Genomic DNA, 27119 nt, shown 5'->3' with positions numbered 1-27119 from the left:
ATCTACCATGAGGGTGGAGAGGGCATTCAAAATCAGGAAACTCAGGCAGAAAGGAGACAGTGCAAGACCTCACGAGGAAAGTTCTAGAGAAAAGGCCTGCAGTGGGAAGGGCGGAGTGGAAGTCTCCCCAGCAAGTCTTCAATTTCCCTGGCATTTCCACACATCACCGTCCTAACCACAGGCAGACCCCTGACCTCAAGTTGGTTCCCAGATCAGAAGTGAGTGATGGTCTGCCTGGGTCCATTCGTACCATCTCCTCTCCTCACGCTCCCCGTGGCCTCTGGCATTCTCCTAGTCGCCTTGAAGACAGCCTGAATGAATGCTGTTGTGCACGTGAACACATTTGCCTAAAGAATCTGTATCTGAGTCACAGCTTGTCCCAAGTCACTGTCACCAAGAAGCGTCTCCCTCACCTGCTGCCTCAGCAGCAGGGAAAACTCTCTGGAATGTTGAGACTCATACAGGATGAGGACTGTCTCTGAATGCATCCCTTTTTGGTATTTTAGGAGACGAGGAGGAAGATGGAGGTGATGAGGACAGGTTGGACAGTCCGGTCAGGGGCCCAGGGCCCAGGGGGCCAGGAGGAACCGTGTCGGAAGCTCACCTTGCCCGGAGGCTCACGAAAGCGAAGAGCAGCCGACGCATGCTGTCTCACAAGCCACAGGACTTCCAGGTAGGAGCAGCCCCAGGGCCCCACATCCCTGTTGTACCAACACCGTGTTGTCCAGCTTCTGGCAACTGTGGTGGTGTTAGAAGAGCTTCTGCCTATGGGCAGTGGCTTAACCAGTAAAAAGGGATGTAAGGGCATAAAGTCAATGAGAAGAGCTCCCCATCTTTCTTCTGCAAGCAGCAGTAAATGTTGTCAATCCGGATGAGGCTCTTCAGAGAAATAACATTCCCTTTGGTAGTGGGAAGTGAGAGAGTTAGTCATGTCTGACTTTTTGTGACCCCATGGACTGTAGCCCACCAGGCTTCTCTGTTCGTGGGGTTCTCCAGGCAAGAATACTGGAGTGGGTTGCCATTCCCTTCTCCAGGGGATCTTTCCAACCTGGGGATCAAACCTGGATCTCCCACACTGCAGGCAGACTCTCTCCCATCTGAGCTGCCAGGGAGCCCCAAGAGCTAATCAAGCAGTGGAAGCACTGGTACTGTGTTTTCTCACAGCTCTGGCTGCTTCCTTGGGAGATAGCCATGGAGGGTGTTAGTACCTTAGTACCTTCCTTGGGAGATAGCCATGGAGGGTGTTAGTACCTTAGTACCTTCCTTGGGAGATAGCCATGGAGGGTGTTAGTACCTTAGGACCTTCCCAGGGATCAGGAAGACCAGGTAGGAGGCTGACTGTGGGCAGCAGCCTCCACCCTGCCCTTCGCTTTCCCAGGCCAGTTCTAGACTACTGCAAGCCCATGACTGCTCTTGGTTTTGGCAGCCTGACCCCAGTTCCCATCACGAGAATGGGCGCAGGTGGACGCTCCTTGAGCACCAGTACATTGCAGAGCTGCGCTGGCCTGGTTTCAGTGGTCCTTACAGGTGAATGAGCCAAGGTGACACCTGTGGATTCTCTTACACGTCATGCTGGGAAAGGTTCAGTGACGACTCCCCTTCTGTACTTGCAGATCCGGGTCCGAGTGATTGAGGGCCGGCAGTTAAGTGGCAACAACATCAAGCCTGTGGTCAAAGTCCACGTCTGTGGCCAGACACACCGAACGAGAATCAAGCGAGGGAACAATCCATTTTTTGATGAGGTAAACGGGCAAATGCATGTCCTTGTGTGTCTGTTTTATTTATGTGTACCTTCTCAGCTTCCACCCACTTCTCTACAGTCCCAAGTGGGAGAGGACCACCTGTGCAGACTCAACTGTACACAGAGGACAAAGTTCCAGCCTTAAACATTCTGTGCTAAGAACCCCTGGGGTCTTGGAATCACATGGCCTGTTTCATTATTGGTTCTCAGAGAAGCCCGGTGTCTTTCTGATGGTTTTACAACGACTTCTGGAGGAAGACCTTCCAAATGGGTCTTTGCGCCTCTTACCATGGTCCACACAGAATACTTAGGACCTGCCTTTGTGCTTTTTAATTAGCAAATGTCTCTGAGGGGTGACTCCATGTGACTTAAGTAACCCAACTTTATAAAGGTGTCAAAACCTACTTGACTATAAAAACAACACAGGTTAGAAGAAGCAATTATGAGCAGAAAGGGTTTTTTCCTCCATAATGAGTTATAGCCTGTTCTGATGACCTCTTCTGCAACACTCTTCAAAAATGCTGAACACCTTGACAGTTGTCTTCAACGCCATGAAATTCCACATTTAGGACTGTGAAGAGATATGATAAATTTGGAGAATTTTTCACATGCCAGCCGTACTCTGCCGAGGAGCCACGTTTCTGAGATTCCTGGGGCCTCATGCTGTGATCTCTGAGGCCAGGCATTTCCTACCACAGCTTCCTCTCACAGTTCCTCTTAGTTCCCAACATTTTGTAATCCCAGCCCTGGTGCTGGTTCTTTTTTTCTCTGTTCACAAAAGGAACGGGTTTTTTTTCTGTGTGGTGCTCCTGGTTGTTTCCCTATGTTCAACTTGGCCCCCAGCTTTTCAGAGGCTCCATTTTCTTCTCACTTCGGGCTTTTCCTTAGATGAATCACAGACACCAGCAGGCAGGTAGTGTCAAAGCTAACATGAGAGGTGGGTGCATTTAGAGACGGGGCGCTGGAAGTGGACTTCAGGGAAGGCTGGGTGAAAGTCATGTTGGGGGAGGAGACACGGTTGCAGGAAGGACAAAATATGGGACAAAATATAGGACCCATCCAAGTGTGTATTGAAGGAAATTTACACATCTCAAAGTAGCCTGGAGTTAAAACTCCCCTCCCAGTCCTCTCCACCATTCTAAGAAAACAAAGAACTCTCTCACCCGCAGAGAAAAAATGGCCATTAAGGTTGATTATGCCCAGCTCCAGCCAGTCCAGCCTCTGGCCTATCTCCAGAATTCCTTGCCCCAAGTGTTTAAGAGATAACCACTCCAAACAACCTTGGAGAAGAACAGGCCCCCTTAAGACAGTACATTTCCACATATACGCCTGTATATACTTACTCTTTTCTTGGATTAGTGCAGCAGCTCACTAATCTGACTGCTGCCCCTTCTCTCCTCATTAAAGGTGATCTGTTCCTGTAAAGTGCGGTCTCTTTCTTTTTCCGAACCTTGCCTTCTCTAACTCCCTTACCCTACATTTATAATGCGGGACACTTACTCAACTACTCTATAGGAAGTCCACCTCAGAGCTTACCATTTTAATGAATACTTTTGAAATTAGATTTCTCAGCTAAAGGGAAGAATCAAATAACTGAGCTTCTAAACAGACCAATTCATAAATCAATAAAAAGATTTTACGAAAAAATCCCTAGTTTACATACACATTTTTAACCAAGCGATTCAACTTGGTATCACCAAGGGACAAATGGACACGTGTGTCCTGATGTGATATAATGGAAGTAATCGGCATCACTTGTGTTATTTCTTGTCCAGTGGTCAACTTGAATCTAAATTGTAAGATATTCTGCAAAGCAACTGGTCTTGCTAGAAATAAATAACAAAAATAAGCGAGGAGTACCGTTCTAGATAAAAGGAGACTTGAGAGGTACAAAAACCACATACAATATCAGATCCTCGAATGAATCCTAGATTTTAAAAGAAAAGCTAAAAATTTTTTTCAGAACAAGTGTAAGAATTTGAAAATTGACTGTTACGTGTTAAATTTTTTGGGTGTGATAATAATGTTGTTGCTGTTCAGTCACTAAGGTGTGTCTGACTCTTTGTGACCCCATGGACTGCAGCACGCCTGTCCTTTCCTGTCTCTTGGAGTTTGCTCAAATTCATGTCTATTGAATCAGAGATGCTATCTAACCATCTCATCCTCTGTGACCTCAACCTCTGCTGTCCCCTTCTCCTTTTGCCTTCAGTCTTTCCCAGCATCAGGGTCATTTCCAGTGAGTCAGCTCATTTCCAGTGAGTCAGGTGGCCAAAGTATTGGAGCTTCAGTTTCAGCATTATCCTTCCAATGAATATTCAGGGTTGATTTCCTTTAGGATTGACTGGTTTGATCTCCTTGGTCCATTATATAAAAATATGTTCTTGCTCTTCAGAGATGAGTGCCAATTTTTTTACTTTTTGAAAATAATCTTTTATTGTTTTTTACTTTTGGGAAATAATCCCCTCCCCTGCCACTGGTGATTGCTTTTATTTATTTATTTATTTTTTTTTCTTTTGAACTTTTTATTTTATATTGGGGTATAGCCAGTTAATAATGTTATGATAGTTTCAGGTGAACAGCAAAGGGACTCAGCCATAGCAAATGCACTTTTAAGGAGTGAAGTATTGCATTATCTAGAACCTTCTTCCAGATAGTTGAGTTCAAAAAAGAGAGTGATAAAGCCAAAAGCCAGTGTCCCAAAATTATAGCAATGATTCTTTCATTTTTTTACATTTCATTTTTTTCTTTTCATTTTTATTTAAAATAAATTTTAAATATTTCTAAGGAAAATGTAGGAGAAAAAAGTCTCAGTTTAAATAAATGCTCTGGCTTTCTCTCTTAGGATTAAAGTCTATTGGCACATAAAACTTTGACTTTATGGTAAAACCTCTACATACCCAATTTTCGTCTTCCAAGAGTCAACCTTCTTAAACTTAGCTGTTACAACGAGTTAAAATGTGGTCCATACTGACTCTACTAAGGCACTAACAGTATCTAATGAGTAGAGTTGGCTTTACAAGTATTTTGTTAGAAAGAGCAACATTCAGTTCAGTTCAGTCGATCAGTCATGTCCGACTCTTTGCGACCCCATGAATCGCAGCACGCCAGGCCTCCCTGTCCATCACCATCTCCCGGAGTTCACTCAGACTCACGTCCATTGAGTCCGTGATGCCATCCAGCCATCTCATCCTCGGTCGTCCCCTTCTCCTCCTGCCCCCAATCCCTCCCAGCATCAGAGTCTTTTCCAATGAGTCAACTCTTCGCATGAGGTGGCCAAAGTACTGGAGCTTCAGCTTTAGCATCATTCCTTCCAAAGAAATCCCAGGGCTGATCTCCTTCAGAATGGACTGGTTGGATCTCCTTGCAGTCCAAGGGACTCTCAAGAGTCTTCTCCAACACCACAGTTCGAAAGATCAATTCTTCGGCACTCAGCCTTCTTCACAGTCCAGCTCTCACATCCATACATGACCACAGGAAAACCATAGCCTTGACTAGACGGACCTTAGTCGGCAAAGTAACGTCTCTGCTTTTGAATATGCTATCTAGGTTGGTCATAACTTTACTTTCAAGGAGTAAGCGTCTTTTTGAATTTCATGGCTGCAGTCACCATCTGCAGTGATTTTGGAGCCCCCCAAAATAAAGTCAGTCACTCTCTTCATTGTTTCCCCATCTATTTTCCATGAAGTGATGGGACCGGATGCCATGATCTTCGTTTTCTGAATGTTGAGCTTTAAGCCAACTTTTTCACTCTCCTCTTTCACTTTCATCAAGAGGCTTTTGAGTTCCTCTTCACTTTCTGCCATAAGGGTGTTGTCATCTGCATATCTGAGGTGATTGATATTTCTCCCGGCAATCTTGATTCCAGCTTGTGTTTCTTCCAGTCCAGCGTTTCTCATGATGTACTCTGCATAGAAGTTAAGTAAGCAGGGTGACAATATACAGCCTTGACGTACTCCTTTTCCTATTTGGAACCAGGCTGTTGTTCCATGTCCAGTTCTAACTGTTGCTTCCTGACCTGCATACAGATTTCTCAAGAGGCAGGTTAGGTGGTCCCATCTCTTTTAGAATTTTCCACAGTTTCTTGTGATCCACACAGTCAAAGGCTTTGGCATACTCAGTAAAGCAGAAATAGATGTTTTTCTGGAACTCTTGCTTTTTCCAGATAATAGCACTAAAAATGGAAGAAAATTAACCTCACCTCTCCAGATCATGCAAGCCCTAAGCACATGAAATAACCTTGATCTTCAGTTAGCTACTAGAGGCTAAATCACTTCAATCATTTCCAATTCTGTGTGACCCTATGTCCTATAGCCCTCCAGGCTCCTCTGTTCATGGGATTCTCCAAGCAAGAATACTGGAGTGGGTTGCCATGCCCTCCTCCAGGGGATCTTCCCAACCCAGGGATCATACCCACGTCTCTTATGTCTCCTGCATTGGCAGGCAGGTTCTTCACCAACTAGCACCACCTGGGAAGCCCTACCTACTAGATATCTGGTACCAAATGAACAATTCTATTTAGTTAAATAAACGCTATGCACAATTGTTACTTAACCCTTTTCTGATATATAGTTTACCTTGAAGCTCATGAGGCTTAAGCTTCAGAGCCTTTTCCGAGATCCTGCAGTAGGTTCACGCAGTCACACCTAATTTGAGGTTGTATCTTGTATATTTTTTAGGAAGGCCCCTCAAATTTTAGCGTCAGATCCCACTAAACCTCAATCCATCCCTGTTGACATTCAAACATTTTCCTTTTTTGTTCCAACAGTTATTTTTCTACAATGTCCACCTGACTCCTTCTGAACTGATGGATGAGATCATCAGCATTCGGGTAAGGGGGCCACGGAGTAGGAGGGTAGTGCTCACTGCTGCCAGGTGAAGCTGGTGATCTTCTCACCACTCTCCTTTCTTCCAGGTTTACAATTCCCATTCTCTGCGGGCAGATTCTCTGATGGGGGAGTTTAAGGTGGGTGTCCACTGTCTGTTTCATTCAACTTGGGTCAAAAATGGGCGCTTTCTTGATGAGGAATCTGGTTCCTGGCCAGGACTCAGGGTACCCATCTTGGTGACATTCATAAGGTTATATGTAAGGCATTGATGCCATGATTATTGCTGAAAGCCAGACACAAATGCTGTGGGGTCAAGAAGCCAGTTGAGTGTCCTCTGGCTGGAGTCTAGTCAACTTCCAAAGTATAGCACTTAGCAGTTAGTCCCGACTTAGTCCAAGGGCAAGGTGCCTGGGAGCTGCCATACCAGGGCCCTTCACAGAGTTCCTGTTGTGGCTGGAAGCCCAGTGCACTCCTACAGAGGGAAGAGTACTTGCCTGTGGCAAGAAGCCCATTACCCCGCTCCACTTGCCAGTAGCCCAGAGTTCTATCTACTGAGTCAGTTATTGTAAATCTGGTGTATGACAGGCAAGCCAAACCAGGGAAGAGAATCAAGGTGCTTTTCCGAGCAGTTCACACTGGACTTACTGATAAAGACTTCTTGTGCCTTAGCTATTCCACATGGAATGGGCTGCTTCTTGAAGCAAGTCTTAGAAGATGATTTGGGTCAGTTCATACTCTGCCATTAACTAGCCACTTGTAAACCTCTCTGGTGCTTACTTTCTTCATCTGTAAGATGGGATTATTGTGAAAATGAGGTGAGATACAATATATAAAGCACCTAGCTCTTGGTGCATTGGAGTGCCCAATCAAAGGGTCTGTTAGTATTAGAATTAACTGGAGGAAAAGGTGGAGGAATACTCAATAAGTCATCCCATATGGTGACCGTGGCCCAGGTTTGCTTGGCTCTGAGGGTTTCCTCAGAATGTGAGACTTCTATGCTACTGGAAAGTCCCACGCAAACCAGGCCACACTGGTCACTATGTCTCCTCCAGCTGTGAGACTAGCCCATTCATTCAAAATGATGCATTGCGAGCCTTCTTTGTGTCACACCTCAGAGGAGGCATCGGATATGCAGAGACAGTAAGATGGAAATGGTGGGTCTTAAAGCAAGTTGTCTAGTCAAAAGCCTTATTTTTTAAAGTGTAATAATAATGATAGATTCTAGCAGTGACTGAGCGGATTGTAAAATTTGTTTGAACTATTTTACATTATTTTTTCCCAGATCGATGTTGGATTTGTTTATGATGAACCTGGTAAGTAACGTTTTCCCATGAACTTGAAGACTCTTGGAATCAAGAAAATTTGAGGGATCAAAGAATAAAAAATGATGTTTTCTTGACTGAGAAAATGAAAGGCTACACCCAGTGGGAATTATGATAGCAGTTTAGTATGGGTGTCTTTTTTTATAATCTAATGGCAATCATCCTGATAGAAACAAATAGATAATTTCTCTGTTCTGTGAGGCTACTTTAACCTTATCAAAATCAAATTATAGAATCAGTGACTAGAGCTTAAGAGAGTCTTGTTCAGTCACCCCAGGGCAGGATGTGGGTGGAGAGTCAGTGTGAAGGAGAGAGCATTAGAATGGAGCTTCATCTGGGCTGTATGGCCCGTCCTGAAGACACACTGGAGGAAACACATGGTTATCTTACTGCAGATGGAATCACGGACCTGTCAGCTTCTCTGTAGTATTCCTGTCCTTATACACATTCTTTATTTTAGGTCACGCTGTCATGAGGAAATGGCTTCTCCTCAATGACCCTGAAGATGCCAGCTCGGGTGCTAAAGGCTACATGAAAGTCAGCATGTTTGTCCTGGGAACCGGAGACGAGCCTCCTGTAAGCTCCAAATTCTCGGTCCTCTACGTTTAAAAGGACCCAGAGTTAAGCAAATGGGCACCAGTCATTGTGAAATGGAACAGAGCTTCCAGTCAACAACCCCAATCCTCCAATTCCTCCAACTTTCTGGAATTTTTATTTTCTTCACAACAGAATTATTATTCCAGCTCACTTAGCTCCTTCCTTGTGTCTGTGAGCAGGTCTTTCATTCAGTAAAGATATGCATGTTTTTAAGAGTTCCCCACATCACTGCATCTACAGAACCTGGCTCCATTGCAGAATGAGGCATTGCTACCTAAGAGGACAGTTGTTATTCTAGAAAACTGGGCAGCAAGCCAGTAGCCAGAAAGAAAGTAAAAGAGCTTCAGTAACTGTCTCTCTACTTAGTGCTTAGAAGGTTAAAAAGGACACATTATTTCCTTGTAGTGTATTGGTCAAAGAAACATGAGCATTGATTTTGTAGGGCAGTTTTGAGGTTGAATTGATGCTTAACTCCTAAGCTCAAAACACAGGAAATCCTAATGTAAACAGTTATGATTGGCTTTATTTTAACAAGCACAAATTTGGCCTCTTGAAGTGCTGCTTTCCTATGTGTATAATTTGCCACCATGTGTCCCCAATAGCCTGAGAAACAAGATCGTGATAATGACAGTGATGACGTGGAAAGTAACTTGTTACTCCCTGCTGGCATTGCCCTGCGGTGGGTGACCTTCCTGCTGAAGATCTACAGAGCGGAGGATATCCCCCAGAGTATGTATTGATTTAATCCAGCCCCAGGATTGTCAGTTGCCTGCATGATTACATGTGATAAAAGTAATCATACTCCAAATAGTGTCGGTGCTCCCTGCCATATGTCTTCCTTCTTAAAGGCCTTCATAGAGTTATTTTCATTCGTTCTGGCCCTATTGAAAACTACCTAAGCAGATTCATGGGGCAGCCTGTTGCTCCCTGACCCATGGCCCTTATGGAGCCTTTGACCCATTCGTCTCTGCTCTTTCTCTCTACTGGGTTCCACACCTCCCCCTTATTCTAAAGGATTCCAAACAGAGGTCAGCGGTCAGCGTTGCCAACTCCTTTCATCCCAAATGAAACTGAAGTTCTATAAACAGATAAATGTATTTACTATCAGAGTATTAAAAATGGCTGGGCCAAAGTTGTAAGTGCCAATAACTAGAAGTCTGTCACTATTGTATTAGGAGATTGGGTGCATTTAAGAGAATTACTTAGAGTGATTCCATTCATAGAGGCTAATCTAGTTGCTCGCCTGTCCTTGCTAAGGACCTGGCATCCTCTCTGCCTTGCCTGGTGTGCCTGCTCCCTGCTGGGCCCTGGGACATAGCACCCTCTCCCTCATCCTCAGGAGGCATGGGCTGTACAGACCATGGCGCTCTTCAGGATTTGCTACTTTTCCAGGAACCCCTACCCTCTAATGACTCCCCAGACCATCTTTCCCTCGGAAATATCTTAAACGAAGTAAATAAATTAAACCTCACGTTATAATACCTACTGGGCCTGTTCAGCTGAACTCTGTTCACTCTTTTAAATTGGAGTATAGTTACCTTACAATGTCGTGTTAGTTTCTGCCATATAACAAAGTGAATCAGTTGTCTGTATACATATATCCCCTGCCTCTTGTGCCTCCCTCCCACCCCCACCCCACCCCTCTAGGTCAACATAGGGCACTGAGCTGAGTTCCCTGTGCCGTACAGCAGCTTCCCACTAGCTATTTTACACATGGTAGTTAGTATATGCACATCAATGCTATTCTCTGACCCACTCTCCCCTTCCTCTGCTGTGTCTGCAAGTCCATTCTCTACGTCTGCATCTCTAGTCCTGCCCTGCAAATAGGTTTATCAGTATCATTTTTCTAGATTCCATATGTATGTGTTAAGATAATTGTTTTTCTTCTTCTGACTTCACTCTGACAGACACTAGGTTCATCCACATCACTACAGATGAGCCAGTTTCTTTCCTTTGATGGCTGAGTAATATTCCGTTGTACGTATGTAGCACATCTTTATCCATCCATCTGTCAGTGAACATTTAGGTTGCTTCCATGTCCTGGCTGTTGTAAATAGCGCTGCAGTGAACTTTGGGGTACATGTATCTTTTTGAATTATGGTTTTCTTCAGGGTATGTGCCCAGTAGTAGGATTGCTGGGTCATATGGTAGTTCTGTTTTTAGTTTTATAAGCAACTTCCTTACTCTTCTCCATAGTGGCTGTATCAATCTACATTCCCACCAACGGTGCAAGATCTATTCACTTCTAAGTTTGTTGAAACAGAGATCTGTTGTTTGTAGGGAATTAAACACATTATGATTATGCCAAATTTCCTGGAGTTACTCAAGAAAAGATGAGGCCTATATGTTGACCTAAAGAACATTTTCCAAATCACAACTAGGCCTCAGTTTTTGAATTACCCTGTTTGGATGGACTTGTTTATTCTATTGGTTTCCTCAATAAGTGATTGATTCTCAACATAGTAATTTATTGATTTTTTTTTTCTGAGACGCTCCCATTAATTTTTAAATTTTGTGGGGAGAACTTGTTTTTTCTTTCAACTAAGACAAAGGATTTCTGCAATCCAGTCCCGCTGGTACTTGCCACTTTTCAGAATGATTCTCGTTGCAATGGTTTTTCCATACAGGAGACAATTTTTAATTTTGCTGAGTGATTTCTGTTCTCAAGAGAATCAGATTTGATTTCTTCTGTGATGTGTTCTTTCCAGTGGATGATGCCTTCTCACAGACAGTAAAGGAAATATTTGGAGGCATCGCTGATAAGAAGAACCTAGTGGACCCTTTTGTAGAAGTTTCCTTTGCCGGAAAAAAGGTTTGTATTTGATCTCAATGTAGATGCCTCTAGAAACATGTATTTAAATCACTGTGCTTTCCTTGGGCTGATTTCCTGCTTATTCTTTTTTAAGTAGCCCCCTGATGACCTGGGCACTGTGCAGGAACACAGATTATCAGACTCTGAACATGTCAGACATCTTAGAGGTTTATTTTGGAGTGGAAAGTATGCCGGACTCAGATTAGAAAGATGTGGTCTTTTGTAAGAGTAGAAACGATTCCCAGGCCCCAGCGTTATCTTACTCGTAGGCAAAGTCCCTAACCAGCAACAGTGATCCCTGGTCAATGTGGCAGGAGTTCCCACCCTCTGAAATCTAATGCCTGGCGATCTGAAGTGGAGCTAATGTAATAACAATAGAAAAAAGTACACAATAAATGTAATGCACTTGAACCATCCTGAAGCCATTTCCATCCCCCGTCCATGGGAAAAATTGTCTTTTACAAAACTGGTCCCTGATGCCAAAAAGATTAGGGACCGCTGTGTAGAGGAGAGCCTCCACTACCCAGGTGCCCATTTCTATCATGTTTCTTACCCACCCTACCCTCCACTGCCATGTTCCAATGAGCTGCAGAAACTGGAGAGTCTGGCAAGGGAACCCATCTCAGTCCTCTGATGAGAGCTGAGGGACTCTTGGTGTAAGAACACCTGTAACTACCACTTTTACCTACAAAGATGTTCAAAGATTGTAGAGTGGGATTCCATAGTAGAATAACAGTGTACCACAGTCAGTTCTAGGCGTGAGGAAGTAGCATCTACTACATATTGGAACCATGTGTATGTGAAAGTGAGCTTTGGCAACACACACAGGGCTATGTCCCAGGAGAGTCAGTGGGAGATGGCAGAAAAAGTCTCAGTTCTGGAGCTAAACGAGGCCAGATTTAAATTCAGACTTCACCTCACTCCATAGCAAGTGAAGTCAAATTCTTTAACCTCTGAGTCTCAATTTCCTGAATTACATATGAGGATAAGGATAATCTCGTAGGATTGTTGAAAGAGTTAATTAATTCAATAAGTAAACAGTGGGAGCCTGCCAAGTATCAGATACTGTCCCTCACGTTGGAGATAAGGAAGTGAGTAGAGCAGTCTTTACTCTCATGGAGCTTACTGTGTGATAGAAGGGACAACAATAAGCAAGCAAATAAAAAGTTGTGTAATTTCAGTTAGTGCTGAGTACTAAGCAGAAAATAAAGCAGGACGAGAAGTGATGGGTGCAGGGTGTTTGGAGGGGTTTCCAGTTAGTTTATCAAGTGGGATATCTTGGAGGAAGTGACATTTGAACAGCGGCCTGGAAAATGCAGAGATATTGGCAAGGGGAGGGCTTCCAGGCAGAAGGAAGAGCAGATGTAAAGACCCCAGGAGGAGATACGTTCACAGTGGATGAATGCCAACATGGCTGGGGTGGAGCAAGCAAGGGAGATGAGGTGAGGTGGGAAGGCAGGGCTTTATCAGCCAGAGGATGAATCAGGACTTAGTATTCTAAGTACGCCTGGGAACTGACTGAAGATGCTACACGGGGAATGAGATGAAAGTGAGGAGGCAGGAGAGGAACCAACCACAGGCATCTGGGGCAAGATCAGATGAAAATAGGGATGTCAGCATTTTCTGATGGATTGGATGAGGCACGTGAAGGAAAGAGAGGGGTTGTGACTAACTCTGGTTCAAATCTGAACACCCCTGCGAACAACAATGGAAAGACAGCAGCTAGCTTGGGGAGCAGGGAGAAGGGCTGGTGGGCAGGATCAAAAGATGTTTGGATATTTTAGTGAAGAGATGTGTATCAGACAGTATGATAGCAAGTGTCCACTTGCCAGTGCAGGAGACCTGGGTTCGATCCCTGGGTTGGGAAGATTCCCTGGAGAAGGAAATAGCAACCCACTGCAGTTTTCTTGGCTGGGAAATCCCATGGACAGAGGAGCCTGGTGGGCTACAATCTGTGGGGTCGCAAAAGAGCTGGGTACCACTTAACAACTAAACCACAAGTGCTCACTAAATAGCAACTCTTGCATCGTTAGGCTAATCCAATATTAAAATTTGGCAATTTGAAACTAGCTCTTAGTGCACAGAAGAAGCAAAGATCAGTATACTAAATCCATGTCCTATTTTGCCAAATTGTTATTAAGAAAACTTTAATGAAGTTATCAAGTCTATGGGCTTCCCTGGTGGCTCAGCTGGTAAAGAATCTGTCTGCAGTGTGCGGGACCTGGGTTTGATTCCTGGGTTGGGAAGATCCCCTGAAAAAGGGAATGGCTACCCACTTCAGTCGGAGAAGGCAATGGCACCCCACTCCAGTACTCTTGCCTGGAAAATCCCATGGGCGGAGGAGCCTGGTAGGCTGCAGTCCATGGGGTCATGAAGAGTCGGACATGACTGAGCAACTTGACTTTCACTTTTCACTTTCATGCACTGGAGAAGGAAATGGCAATCCACTCCAGTGTTCTTGCCTGGAGAATCCCAGGGACGGGGGAGCCTGGTGGGCTGCCGTCTCTGGGGTCGCACAGGGTTGGACACGACTGAAGCGACTTAGCAGCAGCACCCACTTCAGTATTCTGGCCTGGAGAATTCCATGGACTGTATATTCCATGGGGTCGCAAAGAGTCGGACGCAACTGAGTGCCCAAGTCTGTAACATGAGTATGCCAGACTCATAATCCACCATGCATATGTTACAAACTTTACACAATTAGAAACTTGAATACCTACTCTGTTTTGATGATTTTACAGGTTTGCACAAATATAATTGAGAAAAATGCAAACCCCGAGTGGAATCAAGTCGTTAATCTTCAGATCAAGGTTTGGCTATCTTTTCTTTTAGAAAAAAAGTAAGAATACTCTAGTAGTTACTGAATAAGTTGAGAAATAACTACCTTTTTTCTCTTTTAACAGTTTCCTTCAGTGTGTGAAAAAATAAAACTGACAATCTATGACTGGTGAGTTAAAAAAGACTTGTGTCTAATTGCAAATTGGAGAAATAAATATTTGGATTTGGAGAAACTTCACTTTAGATGGTATAACCCTTACTTTTCAGGATATTTGCTTTGCTTCCAGACAGAAGTGGTACACTGCTCCTGGAATCAGGTGTTTTCTTTAAAAATAATAACAGTAGCTGTTGCAGAAAAGCTTTGGATATCTTGGTTCAACTGCTCATGAACAAAAGAAAGGAAAAATGATCTGAATATAAGAAAGAAACAAGATAAGAAATTAAGGCTTTAAATACTATTAGGCTGTCCAAAATAGACTTCAGAAATGGAGTTAACTATTTCTAGGCAAGAATCAATCAAAACATTGAGAGCTGTTCTCTGTCATTGTTAGAAGGGAAATTGGAGAGAGCTTCCTATGTGACTGAATGCAAAGAAAATATGTTGAAAATTTCTGATGGACTTCATACTAGACCAACATCCTAGCAATGATCAGCCATAATGAGGCTATTCTTGGGTGTACTCTAGTTGGATGGGGCATTCAGTTGGCAGCCCTCAGCTCCCCGAGAGTAGAAAAGATAAATAGCATCATCACTGGTGCTGGCATCGTCACGACCAGCACCACCATCTTCAGTGTTTATTATGATGTTAGCCGCTGTGTTCTGAGCACTACTGGTGGCAGGTGCTGTGCCTCTTGCCTTCCCTAGACTATTCCATTTACTCTTTAGAGGACCCCTATGGAATGGAGACTATTATTAGTTCATTTTGCAGATGAAGACTGAGGCTCAGAGAGGTCAGGTGACTTGCCCACAGTCACTCAGAGTCGGTTGGGTTTCCAACCTGTCTGGCCCTGATTTTTCCTTTGGCTAAATGTATTTGACTTCCATGTTAGTTCCCTCTTGGCACTATGGTAACAGGACACTTTGGGAGGAGGAGAGAAGGTTTTATTTTGTTCAGTAACCGCATCATAGCTCATCGAGGTCCATGAGGGGGCCTGAGGACAAAATGCCCCTTCCAATGAGTGTGAGCTTGTTTTAAGTCACTTGGACCCTCAGTTGACACCCCAAAGGTGCTCCAGGGGCCTCCAGAACTCACCAGAGTGTGAGTTTGGGCCCTATATAGCTCAGATGACCACTCTAGCCTGCTGATGCCACAGTGGGAGGATCGCTGGCTGAGTCATCCTAGAGTCGCTCATGGTCACGGCAGATGTGGGTTTTCCCCTGATCTAGTTGGCCCTCTCCAAAGCAGTGGTAGATTCAGATGTGCAGAGAGACCCTATTTAACTGAGGAATCCTTGGTTCCAGATCTTCATTATATACCCTGTAGGTGTTTGCACAACTAAGGGAAAGCTAAGGATTCTTGAAATGTAGTCTAGACCCTTCTGGATGGACTGAGAGGATGCAAGCTCCACACATGTGGCTTAATAACCCCCAAATAATAATTTTTTTCCTCATGTATACTGTTGTTAATTAGTCACTTTCTGTAACCTAATTTTATTAAACCATATAATATATATTACATAGTATTGCTATAATAGATAATAACATACTATAGTATAATCTTTCCTCAAAATACTGAGTCAAACTTTCCTCCCTCCTGTGGAGTTCTAAACTTCAGAGTGAGCATGACACTAGATGGAATAAAGAGAAGGAATTAAGCAGAAGATGTTATTGATATAAACCTGTTTGTTACACTCACTGTGTGCCCAGCCAGAGACCACTTCACGAGTTAGGCTTACGAACTCTCTTAAGATACAGACAGATAAACAAAGTTGTATGTACTTACAGTGAGCAAACTTACCTAACAACATAGATAAGATTTAGGTTAGAGACAAGTAAATGAAGTCACACAGTAGATAATCAAGAAATATTTGAATTGGATTGAATTGAAAGGGAATTTTTCCCCCATGAGGGACCCTTAGAAAAGCCTGTTGTAATTTTTAAACCATCATAGTAATCAGTATGAACATGATAACATAAGATACAAACACTTATTCTGTGTAGTGAGATTTTTATTACCCTCATCATGTTATTTGCCTATAATTGACCCATTCACTTCATGACAACAGTATTGAATGTGACCGTAGGCAAATTCCTGGGCCTCTGTAAAAATCTGTTTCCAGCCGAAATTAGTTGTCTGGTTAGATCAGCATTTCTCAGAGGGTTGTTGGAGGGCCATCTGTGTAAGAATCAGTTGGGATATATACTTGTTATAAATGCAAACTCTTGTTCTTCATCTCTGCTTTCACTGAGTCAAAAGCTTCAATAGGAAATTAGAGGTGGTGCAGGGTGGGGGCCAGGGGAGCAGTGGGGGTTTCCAAGTGATTTTAAAGTGCAGTGAAACTGGAGGCCCATTGGACAGGGTGATTTCTGAGATCTAGGGTCTTTTCCAGATCCTTTGTTGAAACAGAGATCTGTCTTCATAGGTGGAGGTCTTAACCTGTTCTTTTAACACAGGGACCGTCTTACCAAAAATGATGTTGTTGGAACAACGTACCTGCACCTCTCTAAAATTGCTGCCTCTGGTGGGGAAGTGGAAGGTGAGTCACACAGGGGGCAGGAATGAGACAGGGCGGAGAACTTCTGGAGAGGGAATGAACTGGGTAGCCACCCGGCAACAGAGCTGGTTTCTTAAAAGCCAAATGTGATGAGTCTAGTGAACCATTTCAGTGATGTTTTGATGGTGATCAGCAAAATAGTAGATTAGTAATTAATAATTGGGGTAACTATCAATTATTTGTGGAGAAGGAAATGGCAACCCATTCCAGTATTCTTGCCTGGAGGGTCCCTATGGACAGAGGAGCCTGGCGGGCTGCAGTCCATGGGGTCACAAAGAGTCGGACACGAATGAGTGACCAAGACAAGACATCAGTTATTTGAGTTTAAAATTTTTAACTTTCTTACTTCAATCCAAAAACTTTCCCAGTAGGTGTTTTACAGATTTTTGAGTGTCAATATACAGAGCACCCCTTTTCTTTTTTTTTTCAAGTGGCATTGACATCAGTCCACCCATACATATAATAACATTCCCTTCTCTGCAGACTTCCTTGGCAGGAGTGAGGTCAGATGGCATTTGAACCATGTAATCTCCACTCTAGATATTGTGTATTTCGTTTTCATACATTTTATGCTAACAAGCATTGATGACCAATATACTTTTCTTTTTGTTGTTTTATGCATTGAGAACTAATTGCCTATACCTGGTATTCTGGTTCTGTGCATATGAGTGAAACAGTAATAGGGAATGAAGGAATAAATTAAGATGGTCACAAAAATTTAGTGTTAACCCATTACTATCATCAGCAGCTTATTGTTCATTACTAAAATAAAATAACAAAAATTCCTGTAAGTATCACTTGCTTAAACACATTGACTAAAATGAGAAAATCTGAGGCAAATTTTTGTTTTGGAAAACTTAAGATTTCTCTCATCCTCATCTTGTTTAAGAGAGGACTTTACGTTCTTAGTCACTCAGTCATATCCAACTCTTTGTGACCCCGTGGACTATAGCCCACCAGACTCCTCTGTCCATGAGGATTCTCCAGGCAAGAATATTGGAGTGAGTTGCCATGCCCTTCTCCTCCAGGGGATCATCCTGACCCAGGGATCGAACCCAGGTTTCCTGCATTATAGGTTTTTAAAAAAGATACTGTAAACCAAGCAATAGATAATATGAATAAGAATCTGAAATATAATAGAGACTTGGTGAAAAAGATATAGATTTTCTTTCTCAAGAAGAAGAAAAAGGCATTAGAAATTCTGAGAGAAATAAAGAGTTGAACCAAGAAGATAATAGTCCCAATATAGAGTCAGGTATAGCATTATTTTAAGCAACTGGTAGAAGGTGAGACGGAGAGTCCATCTAAGCATTGTCTGCTAAGTGGCCTAGGGGACCATGTTGCTGGACCTGTACAAAAGAAGTGTAATTACAATTCTTTTCTCTGCAGAGAATACTTCTGTGGTTGTTAGAATGTGAGCACTATTAATTGTTTCTAAAATATTTTTGTTAAACTTTGTTAAACTTCTCTAAAGAGAAGGTGAATATCACCTCTTACAATGTAAAAGTACAGAAGATAGAGCTTAGAAGTGAAAAGAAGTGGAAGGTTGGAGAGGGTGGGCATGCTATTAACTTCGTATCAAGTGAAGGATCCAGATGTAAAGGTTAGATTAGACAGATGAGTGGATAAAGAAACTCTGGTGCATACACACAACGGAATATTACTCAAGCGTATAAAGGAACACATTCGAGTCAGTTCTAATGAGGTGGGTGAACCTAGAGCCTATTATACAGAGTAAAGTCAGAAAGAGAAAAATATCACATATTAACACATATGTATGGAATCTAGAAAGATGGTACGGATGAACCTATGTACAGAGCAGCAGTGGAGATGTAGACATTGAGAGCAGACTTGTGGACACAGTGGGAGAAAGAGAGGGAGGGATGAATTGAAAGAAAACATTGAAACATATACATTACTATATGTAAAATAGACAGTGGGGATTTTCTGTAGACGAAGGGAGCTCAAACCTGGTGCTCTATGACAACCTAGAGGAGTGGGATGGGGTAGGAGAGGGGAGGGAGGAGGGAGGGGACATGTATTTACTTATGGCCGATTCATGTTGATGTATGGCAGAAACTAACACAATATTATAAAGCAATTATCCTCCAATTAAAATTTTTTTAAAGGTTAGATTAAATTATTGGGTAGACAAAAACTGGTTAAAGATTAGACGGAATTTATTGGTCAAAGGCAACCAATAGAATAATTTAAATCATGCTATAAACTCTTCTGGGAGGAAGTGTAAAAATCACTGTAACTCACTTATCATTAGCAGGAAGTCATTAAATATCACCTAAAAATAATTATCCAAGAAATAACAGAATACACATTTTTCTTAGTGATATGGTGGTAATATCCAGAAGAACTACAAATGAATTGTTACAAGCAGTGCCAGCCTCTGTCTCTGAGGCCTTCTTTCACTGCAGGCCCTGCAAGACAGTCTCTGACAGGGTCTCAGAGTAACAGTGAGCAGTAGCCATTCCCTGCAAAGAAACAGGATAACGTACTGGCATCTATAGGCCTTTGTTTACACAGCCTTCTACTAAATTAACTTGGGTTGTCTGGTCTTAGTCCTAGCTAAGTCAGAGACGAGACACGTAAATGCTTTATTAAAACTATGGAATGTTGGTAACTTCCCCAGGCCTCCTTTGATGGTGGGAAGCTGGCACTCAGATGCTTCACTGCTTCGGGGCTGATGAGGCTGGGCTATTTCCTGTGTGGCTGTGCTACCGGGTGTCACAGTCTTGAGCCATTTTGTATTTAACTGGTGGTGATATTTGTATAAATGAAAACAGGGTCATGTGATTTGAGTCTGGATTTGGGATTTTCCTGGTGTTGCTAAACCGCTTACCTATTGTTGGATTTGATTAACTTTTTCAGTGTCTCTTTTATAATGCCTGTGTTTCTCTTATTGTTTAACCAATGGTATTTTTACTACGTAGATTTCTCATCCTCGGGATCTGGGGCTGCATCGTATACAGGTTTATGCTTTGTAATTTTGCTATCTTCTAGATCTTTCTGTTTATTATTATCTTATTAAGAACTTACCAACTGATTGCTTTAGCACTTTTTTTTTAACTTGCATTTTATTGTCTTGAATATAGTTGTGTTAGAGTAACAATTTCTGTATTGCTGTTGCATGGTTGTCCTGCAAAGCTGAGTTTAAGCAAATGGGCTAACTGGGCTTTGCTACATGCCTCGTGTTTTCACCTAGATATATATCATCCTGGCTTCACTGTAATAATTGTATAACATTTTTTTTTTCCACTTTGTACCTTGAACAGTCATCTTCCAACTCTGTGGGATCAGAGCACGTCCTTGGTTTGCACATTTGCCATTCTTTGCAAGTTTGCTCAATGTGCTCACACTTGACCTTACAACCCTCTTACAGCAGATGTTGTTTCCCTAATAGATGAAGACTTTGTGATTTAAGAAATTTGCCTTCTTTCAAAAAAAACAAAAAACAAAAAACACATGATGCTCCCTGCCATTCTAACCACCCAAGGTTGTAGTGAGAGGGGAAAAAAGGGATTGCATGTAAGAAAGCTTGCAAACTGCAAAATTAAGGTATTATCATCTGCCTTTATATTATTGACACAATGCCTCATTCTCATGTTTTTAAAAATCCAACTTCACTATCTTACAGTCATACTTTTTATGACTATTAAAGTGGTCTTTAACAAATGTGTAACAAACTTGGCAGATTTGATGACACTTCATTCAACCAATCAAAAAATATTTATGTGGTAGTACTCCAAGACAGAACTAGGACTAGGCGTTTAAGGATTCAGAATAAAACACATTTGATTCTTACCCACCCACCAAAGGAATTTATAGTGTTCTCACAGACATAGCAGCTATTTAAAGTTTAAAAATTGAAATATAAAGTGATAACTTAATAGAAGTCCAAAATGCAAAAGAGCCTCAAAAAGGTGAAAAAGATTGCTAACTACAAGTGTATACAGTTTGCTCAACTGTTTATGAGTAGGTACTCTGCTCACCCGCTACTTGACATTTATCCTTCTGCCTTAGTTTTAAGCATAGGGTTGGAAAGGGCCATAGAGTTGATCCGGTCAACCTCTCATCCACAGGGGAAGAGTTTTGACCATATCCTGAAAGATAAAATACAACTCTTGGCCTTAATATTTCCTCTGCTCCCAGTATAATCTGTCCCATTATGTGACACTACTAATTCATAGAAAGATCATCCTTACATTGACTAAACCAAAGGTGGCCTCCTTGTAGTTCCTGATAGTGGTCCTTCCTCTGCTTATTGGAATCAAGTCCATCCCTCCTCCATATGGGAGCCATTCGGATGGCTGAAGGCAGCTCTTGTATTTCTCTGTCTTCGCCTGCAGTCTCTCTTTGACTCCATTATTTCTTACATTGCCTGCAGTGCCCTTCATTGGGGAGTAGTCTTGCTGAGACCAGGTAGCAGAAATAAGAAGCATATTGGATCCTCATCAGAGATAGAATGTCATGAATGGAGATTTCACACTGCTTATGAATGTCATAGGGCCATAACCATAGGCAGAAAGTTCACTGTTATATATAAAAATTTTAAATGTCTTGTATTTTTAAAATCACCTGCCATCATACTAACTACTTGAGACTAAATGATATTTTGGAGGAACAAATAAAATTAATCTGATGTCATTTAAATGACTTCCCGAAACAGTATACTCTATCCCAGTTGTCAGTGACATGCTTGCTACAATTGCCAATTATAAACTTGCAAAAAATGTGAAGATCAACTTCTTTCATTTGAATAGTACCATCTTTATGTTTACCTGAACTAACCCCCCAATGTTTTTTATTTAGTGTTTTATAGTGATAAGATAGAAATATGGCAAGTCTCACAAGGGTTTACAATTTGCACTAATATAACTAACACAAAATGGAGGAAAACTGTCTCACCCAGCTAACTAATAACTAATATTTATTTCAACAGAATGGTGTTAAAAGCCTAAAATACTAATCATGATGTTATCTCTCAGTGAATACAGGAGAAACAGAGGTGGGCTTTGTTCCAACTTTTGGACCTTGTTATCTGAACCTTTATGGAAGCCCCAGAGAGTACACAGGATTCCCAGATCCCTATGATGAGCTAAATTCTGGAAAGGTTAGTTCTTCAATTAAGGTGTGTTATTAATGAACACTGATTCCAGATTTCTTTTTCTAATGGTTATGATTAAGTCTCATACCTCCCTACCCTCAGAGGCCCACCAGATGACCAATAAAGTGTTTTTTGTGGTTGTTTCTTGGTTTTGGTTTTGTTTTCTATTTTTTGACCTCATGGCATGTGGGATCTTAGTTCCCTGACTGGGGATTGAACCTACGTTCCCTGCAGTAGAAACAAGGTGTCTTAACCGCTGGACCACCAGGGAAGTCCCTGATTAAGTGTTGAAGAATGGAAATCTCATGTTCCTCAAGTCTTAGAATCCAAGGTAGGAAAGGATCCATTTCACATGGCAATTGCAAATGCATAGCATGGCCGTAGGAAGCATCACTACGAACACAGCTGGTGCAGGTGATGGAATTCCCATGGAGCTGTTTCAAATCCTAAAAGATGATGCTGTGAAAGTGCTGCACTCAAAGTGCCAGCAAATTTGGAAAACTCAGCAGTGGCCACAGGACTGGGAAAGGTCAGTTTTCATTCCAGTCACTAAGAAAGGCAATGCCAAAGAATGCTCAAACTGCTGCACAACTGCACTCATCTCACTTGCTAGTAAAGTAATGCTCAAAATTCTCCAACTCAGGCTTTAGCAATACATGAACTGTGAACTTCCAGATGTCCAAGCTGGTTTTAGAAAAGGCAGAGGAACCAGAGATCAAATTGCCAACATCCGCTGGATCATGGAAAGAGCAAGAGAGTTCCAGAAAAGATCTATTTCTGCTTTATTGACTATGCCAAAGCCTTTGACTGTGTGGATCACAATAAACTGTGGAAAATTCTAAAAGAGATGGGAATACCAGACCACCTGACCTGCCTCTTGAGAAACCTGTATGCAGGTCAGGAAGCAACAGTTAGAACTGGACATGGAACAACAGACTGGTTCCAAATAGGAAAAGGAGTATATCAAGGCTGTATATTGTCACCCTGTTTATTTAACTTCTTTGCAGAGTACATCATGAGAAACGCTGGACTGGAGGAAGCACAAGCTGGAATCAAGATTGCCAGGAGAAATATCAATAACCTCAGATATGCAGATGACACCATCCTTATGGCAGAAAGTGAAGAAGAACTAAAGAGCCTCTTGATGAAAGTGAAAGAGGAGAGTGAAAAAGTTGACTTAAAGCTCAACTTCATTCAGAAAACGAAGATCATGGCATCTGGTCCCATCACTTCATGGCAACTAGATGGGGAAACAGTGGAAACAGTGTCAGACTTTATTTTGGGGGGCTCCAAAATCATTGCAGATGATAATTGCAGCCATGAAATTAAAAGACACTTACTCCTTGGAAGTAAAGTTATGACCAACCTAGATAGCATATTCAAAACCAGAGACATTACTTTGCTGATTAAGGTCTGTCTAGTCAAGGCTATGGTTTTTCCAGTGGTCATATATGGATGTGAGAGTTGGACTGTGAAGAAAGCTGAGTGCTGAAGAATTGATGCTTTTGTTGGAGAAGACTCTTGAGAGTCCCTTGGACTGCAAGGAGATCCAACCAGTCCATTCTAAAGGAGATCAGTCCTGGTTGTTCATTGGAAGGACTGATGTTGAAGCTGAAAGTCCAATACTTTGGCCACCTGATGCAAAGAACTAACTCATTGGAAAAGACCCTGATGCTGGGAAAGATTGAAGGCAGGGGAAGGGGACGACAGAGGATGAGATGGTTGGATGGCATCACCAACTCGATGGATGTGGGTTTGGGTGGACTCTGGGAGTTGGTGATGGACAGGGAGGTCTGGCATGCTGCAATTCATGGGTTGCAAAGAGTCGGACATGACTGAGTGACTGAACTGAGCATGCCCATTCCCCCTTCCTAGGCTTAGGGCAGATGTCAGTAATCAATGTTGGCTCTTTCCAAAAAGCAAATGTGCTATCTCAGAATTCTGTCGAATGACATATTCTAGGAATTTGCTGAAAGATTGAAAGTGACATGCTTGATATTGCTATCCCTGATGTGATCCAACCTCTTCATTTTCTAGATGAAGACGTGGAGGCCCAGAGGTGGGAGGTGGTCTTTCCACCACATTAAAAGCCCAAGTACTGTCTTTTAGTTAGCTGCCAAAGCCCAAGAAGGGAACTAGGGTAGAGAGAAAGCCCTGGGGGGTGAAGGTGGGGTGGAGGGCTGGCAGTGGAGGTGGAAGCCTTCCCTTCTCTCCAGAGGGTTCTGCTGCTGACACTGCTGACTATGTTGGGAGGAGTATCTGCAATTCATCCTCACACTCCACCACACCCAGAACATCTTCCTCTTTTATTTCATGGCTCCTCTGAGACTTGCGCTGATTGCCAACATGGCTGCCTCCCTATTCTGAGAAAAGGAGCCAAGTTAATGCAGACAAATGCAGACCTGAAGTAGAGTGAGGGAGATTTCAAGCCCCTTCCACCCCCGCCTCAGCCGCTGGGAACCCCTTCCAGATCTAAGCATGGCTTGAAAGCCTCTGGCCCCCCAGCCATGACTAAAATCCCTTTTAGCCCTGACTACCCTGGCTCTCTTTGGGATCCTTCCTGAAGTCATTGGTTCTTCTCTCAGATAACAAAGACCAGCTGAGAGAGTTACTGACTGGTTCATTTTGGGAAGGAGAAATTTGAAGTTGTATCTAGGTTAGCCCACTAGAGAGAGCTTTTGACTGTTGTTCATGCCTGGAAAAATAATCCTGCACTGTTGCCTTTCAGGGGGAAGGAGTTGCCTACAGAGGCAGAATCTTGGTTGAATTAAGCACTTTACTTGAAAAGACACCACCAGATAAAAGGCTTGAGTCCATTTCGAATGATGACCTGCTGGTTGTTGAGGTAAATGTTGGTGCGTGTATATGTGGTATGGAAAGGATACTGGAGAGAGTGGGTGGTGGAGGGCTAGTGTTGGCCTGCCTGAGTCAGTGGGTCTGAAGGGGACGTCCAGGGACTGGAGGGTCAGCTGTGGCAGAGGTGAGAGAGGGGAGTCATAGCAAGAGCCCCTCAACACCCTCTTGGTCTGTCTATCACAGCCTATGGGGGTGATGAGACTTGCTTTATCTTTGAGATGTTAATTCCCTGCTGCAAGCTGGCAAGTGCAGTGATACCCCCCATACAGAATGGCTTGTTGGCTAACTGGGCTTGGGTGTGTCATGGGGACGTGGTCACAAGAGCCATTCCAGATGGTACAGCAGCCATTAAAAGTCACTTCATCTTCAGAAGTAACTGTCATATCTCGGGCTTCCTAGCATGTGAGGGCATGTTTATATTAATGCCCACGTTACAGTGGGCATTAATTGAGCCCCCAGTCCTTCTCAAAGACAGGAAGTCTTCAGCTCACCTTTCCAGCTCTTTATTTTTCCTTTTTTCTTTAAAACAAATTTTTTTATTGGAGTATGTTTGATTTACAATGCTGTGTTAGTTTCAGGAGTCTAGCACAGGGATTCAGTTATATATATTCTTTTTTCAGGTTCTTTTCCCTTATAGGTTATTATAAAAATATTGAGTATAGTTCCCTGTGCTATACAATAGGTCCTTGTTTTTTTAATATTCATTTATTTTCGGTGGCTGTGCTGGGTCTTAGTTGCAGCTGGTGGGTTGTATTAGTTATGGTATGTGGGATCTTTATTTGCAATATGTGGGATCTAGTTCCCTGGCCAGGGGTGAAACCAAGTCCCGTACGTTAGGAGCGCAGAGTCTTAGCAACTAGACCACTGGGGAAGTACCCAGTCCTTATTTCTTTTTCTTTCTATAAATCAGCTCCTTCCCCAGTATGGAGACACTTATGCATAACACCCATGATTCGTAAGACAGAGAGCCACAGATGTGATTTTTTTTTCCTAGTAAAATAGTGTAATTAATTCAAGGCAATAAATACAAAAGAAGAACATTCTCATCATGAAACAATTAAATGGTCAATTTTCCCTTGTAAACTAATTGACATGTGCAGTACAGATTTGTTAGCATGTGTGATGGATAGCTCAATGTTAAATTAACCCTGTCTCTGTTACTCACTGAATTGTTTCTAGTACATTCTATACCATTATTTTGACTGTTGCTGGTTTTTTTTTTTTTTTTGATAAATCATGGTAGTCTACTTTTTTGGTTTTGAACTTTAAAAATATTATCTAACATATAACATGGGGGTTTAAGATGTACAGTGTGCTGATTTAATGCATTTAGTGCCCCCTGTGAAGCCCATACATTCAGTATGATACCACTTTACTGTTAGCTAACACAGCTAATTCTCTCATGTCATAGAATTATCATATTTTGTGGTGAGAACATTTAAGATCTAGTCTCTTAGCAATTTTGAAGTATATAATGTAGTATTATTGACTATGATTACAATGCTGTGCATTAGATCTCCAGAACTTACTCATCTTCTAAATGCAGCTCTGTACCCTTTGACCTCCTCAATTCTCCCAGCCCCTGGTAACGACCATTCTACTCTCTGCTTCTATGAGTTCAGCATTTTAGATTCTACATATATGTGATATCACGCAGTGTTTGTCTTTCTCAGTCTGACTATCTCACTTAGCATAATGCCCTCAAGGTTCATCCATGTTATTAGGCAAATAGAGAATTTTCTTCCTTCTTGTGCCTGAGTAATACTCCATTATGTGTGTGTGTGTGTGTGTGTGTGTGTGTGTGTGTGTGTGTGTGTGTGTGTAGATAACATACATATATATATGCCATCTCTTCTCCAACTATTTCTAAGAATTGTGGGTTGGTCCGTACATGTTCTAGAAATCTGAGTTGTTTCTCAGAGCAGCCAGCTCATTGATGCCCACCCTCCCCCCTTCAGGCCTCTCTCTGCTGGGTTCCACCACCCATTCCCTGATGACTCAGATGGTAAAGGATCTGCCTCCACTGCAGGAGACCCGGATTTAATTAAATAGTAATTTAATTATTATTAAATAAATAATGATAATTAAACAATAATTTAATTATTATTAAATAAATAATAAGGGACTAACACTTAACACACACACCACCCCATCCAACTCCCTCCCCAGCTCACAAAATTTTTTATAATTTTTTATAAATAAATATTTATTTATATTTTAAATAAATAAATAAAATATTACATAAATGTAATAAAAATGAACAACACGAACCCAAATCCCCAAAATATTTAAAACTCCCAAATTATGGGAGTATGTTTTATGCCTAGTCACCTGAGTTTTGTTTTTGCTTTTTT

General features: G+C 42.3%; 1 protein-coding gene across 10 annotated transcripts in view; it reads left to right on the top strand.

Moving 5' to 3' along the window:
• The window catches only part of MYOF (myoferlin), a 177935-nt gene that overhangs the window by 69443 nt on the left and 81373 nt on the right, over positions 1 to 27119 (top strand). For 6 of the 10 annotated variants that reach the window (XM_060405018.1, XM_004020038.5, XM_012102564.4 and 3 more), the window contains 14 exons: positions 507 to 673; positions 1614 to 1742; positions 6507 to 6569; positions 6654 to 6704; positions 7850 to 7880; positions 8350 to 8465; positions 9089 to 9215; positions 11195 to 11298; positions 14040 to 14108; positions 14202 to 14245; positions 16690 to 16772; positions 19736 to 19774; positions 21791 to 21915; positions 24638 to 24754. In XM_060405018.1, coding sequence (XP_060261001.1) covers positions 507 to 673; positions 1614 to 1742; positions 6507 to 6569; positions 6654 to 6704; positions 7850 to 7880; positions 8350 to 8465; positions 9089 to 9215; positions 11195 to 11298; positions 14040 to 14108; positions 14202 to 14245; positions 16690 to 16772; positions 19736 to 19774; positions 21791 to 21915; positions 24638 to 24754 — 1265 coding nt within the window. The remainder of the gene's footprint in view (positions 1 to 506; positions 674 to 1613; positions 1743 to 6506; positions 6570 to 6653; positions 6705 to 7849; positions 7881 to 8349; positions 8466 to 9088; positions 9216 to 11194; positions 11299 to 14039; positions 14109 to 14201; positions 14246 to 16689; positions 16773 to 19735; positions 19775 to 21790; positions 21916 to 24637; positions 24755 to 27119) is intronic. The other 4 variants (XM_060405019.1, XM_004020039.5, XM_012102565.4 and 1 more) reach the window with 1 other exon arrangement.

Source organism: Ovis aries, chromosome 22 (genome assembly GCF_016772045.2).
Source record: "Ovis aries strain OAR_USU_Benz2616 breed Rambouillet chromosome 22, ARS-UI_Ramb_v3.0, whole genome shotgun sequence".
NCBI classification, from domain to species: Eukaryota; Metazoa; Chordata; class Mammalia; order Artiodactyla; family Bovidae; genus Ovis; species Ovis aries.
This window is presented reverse-complemented; position numbering and strand designations above follow the sequence as displayed.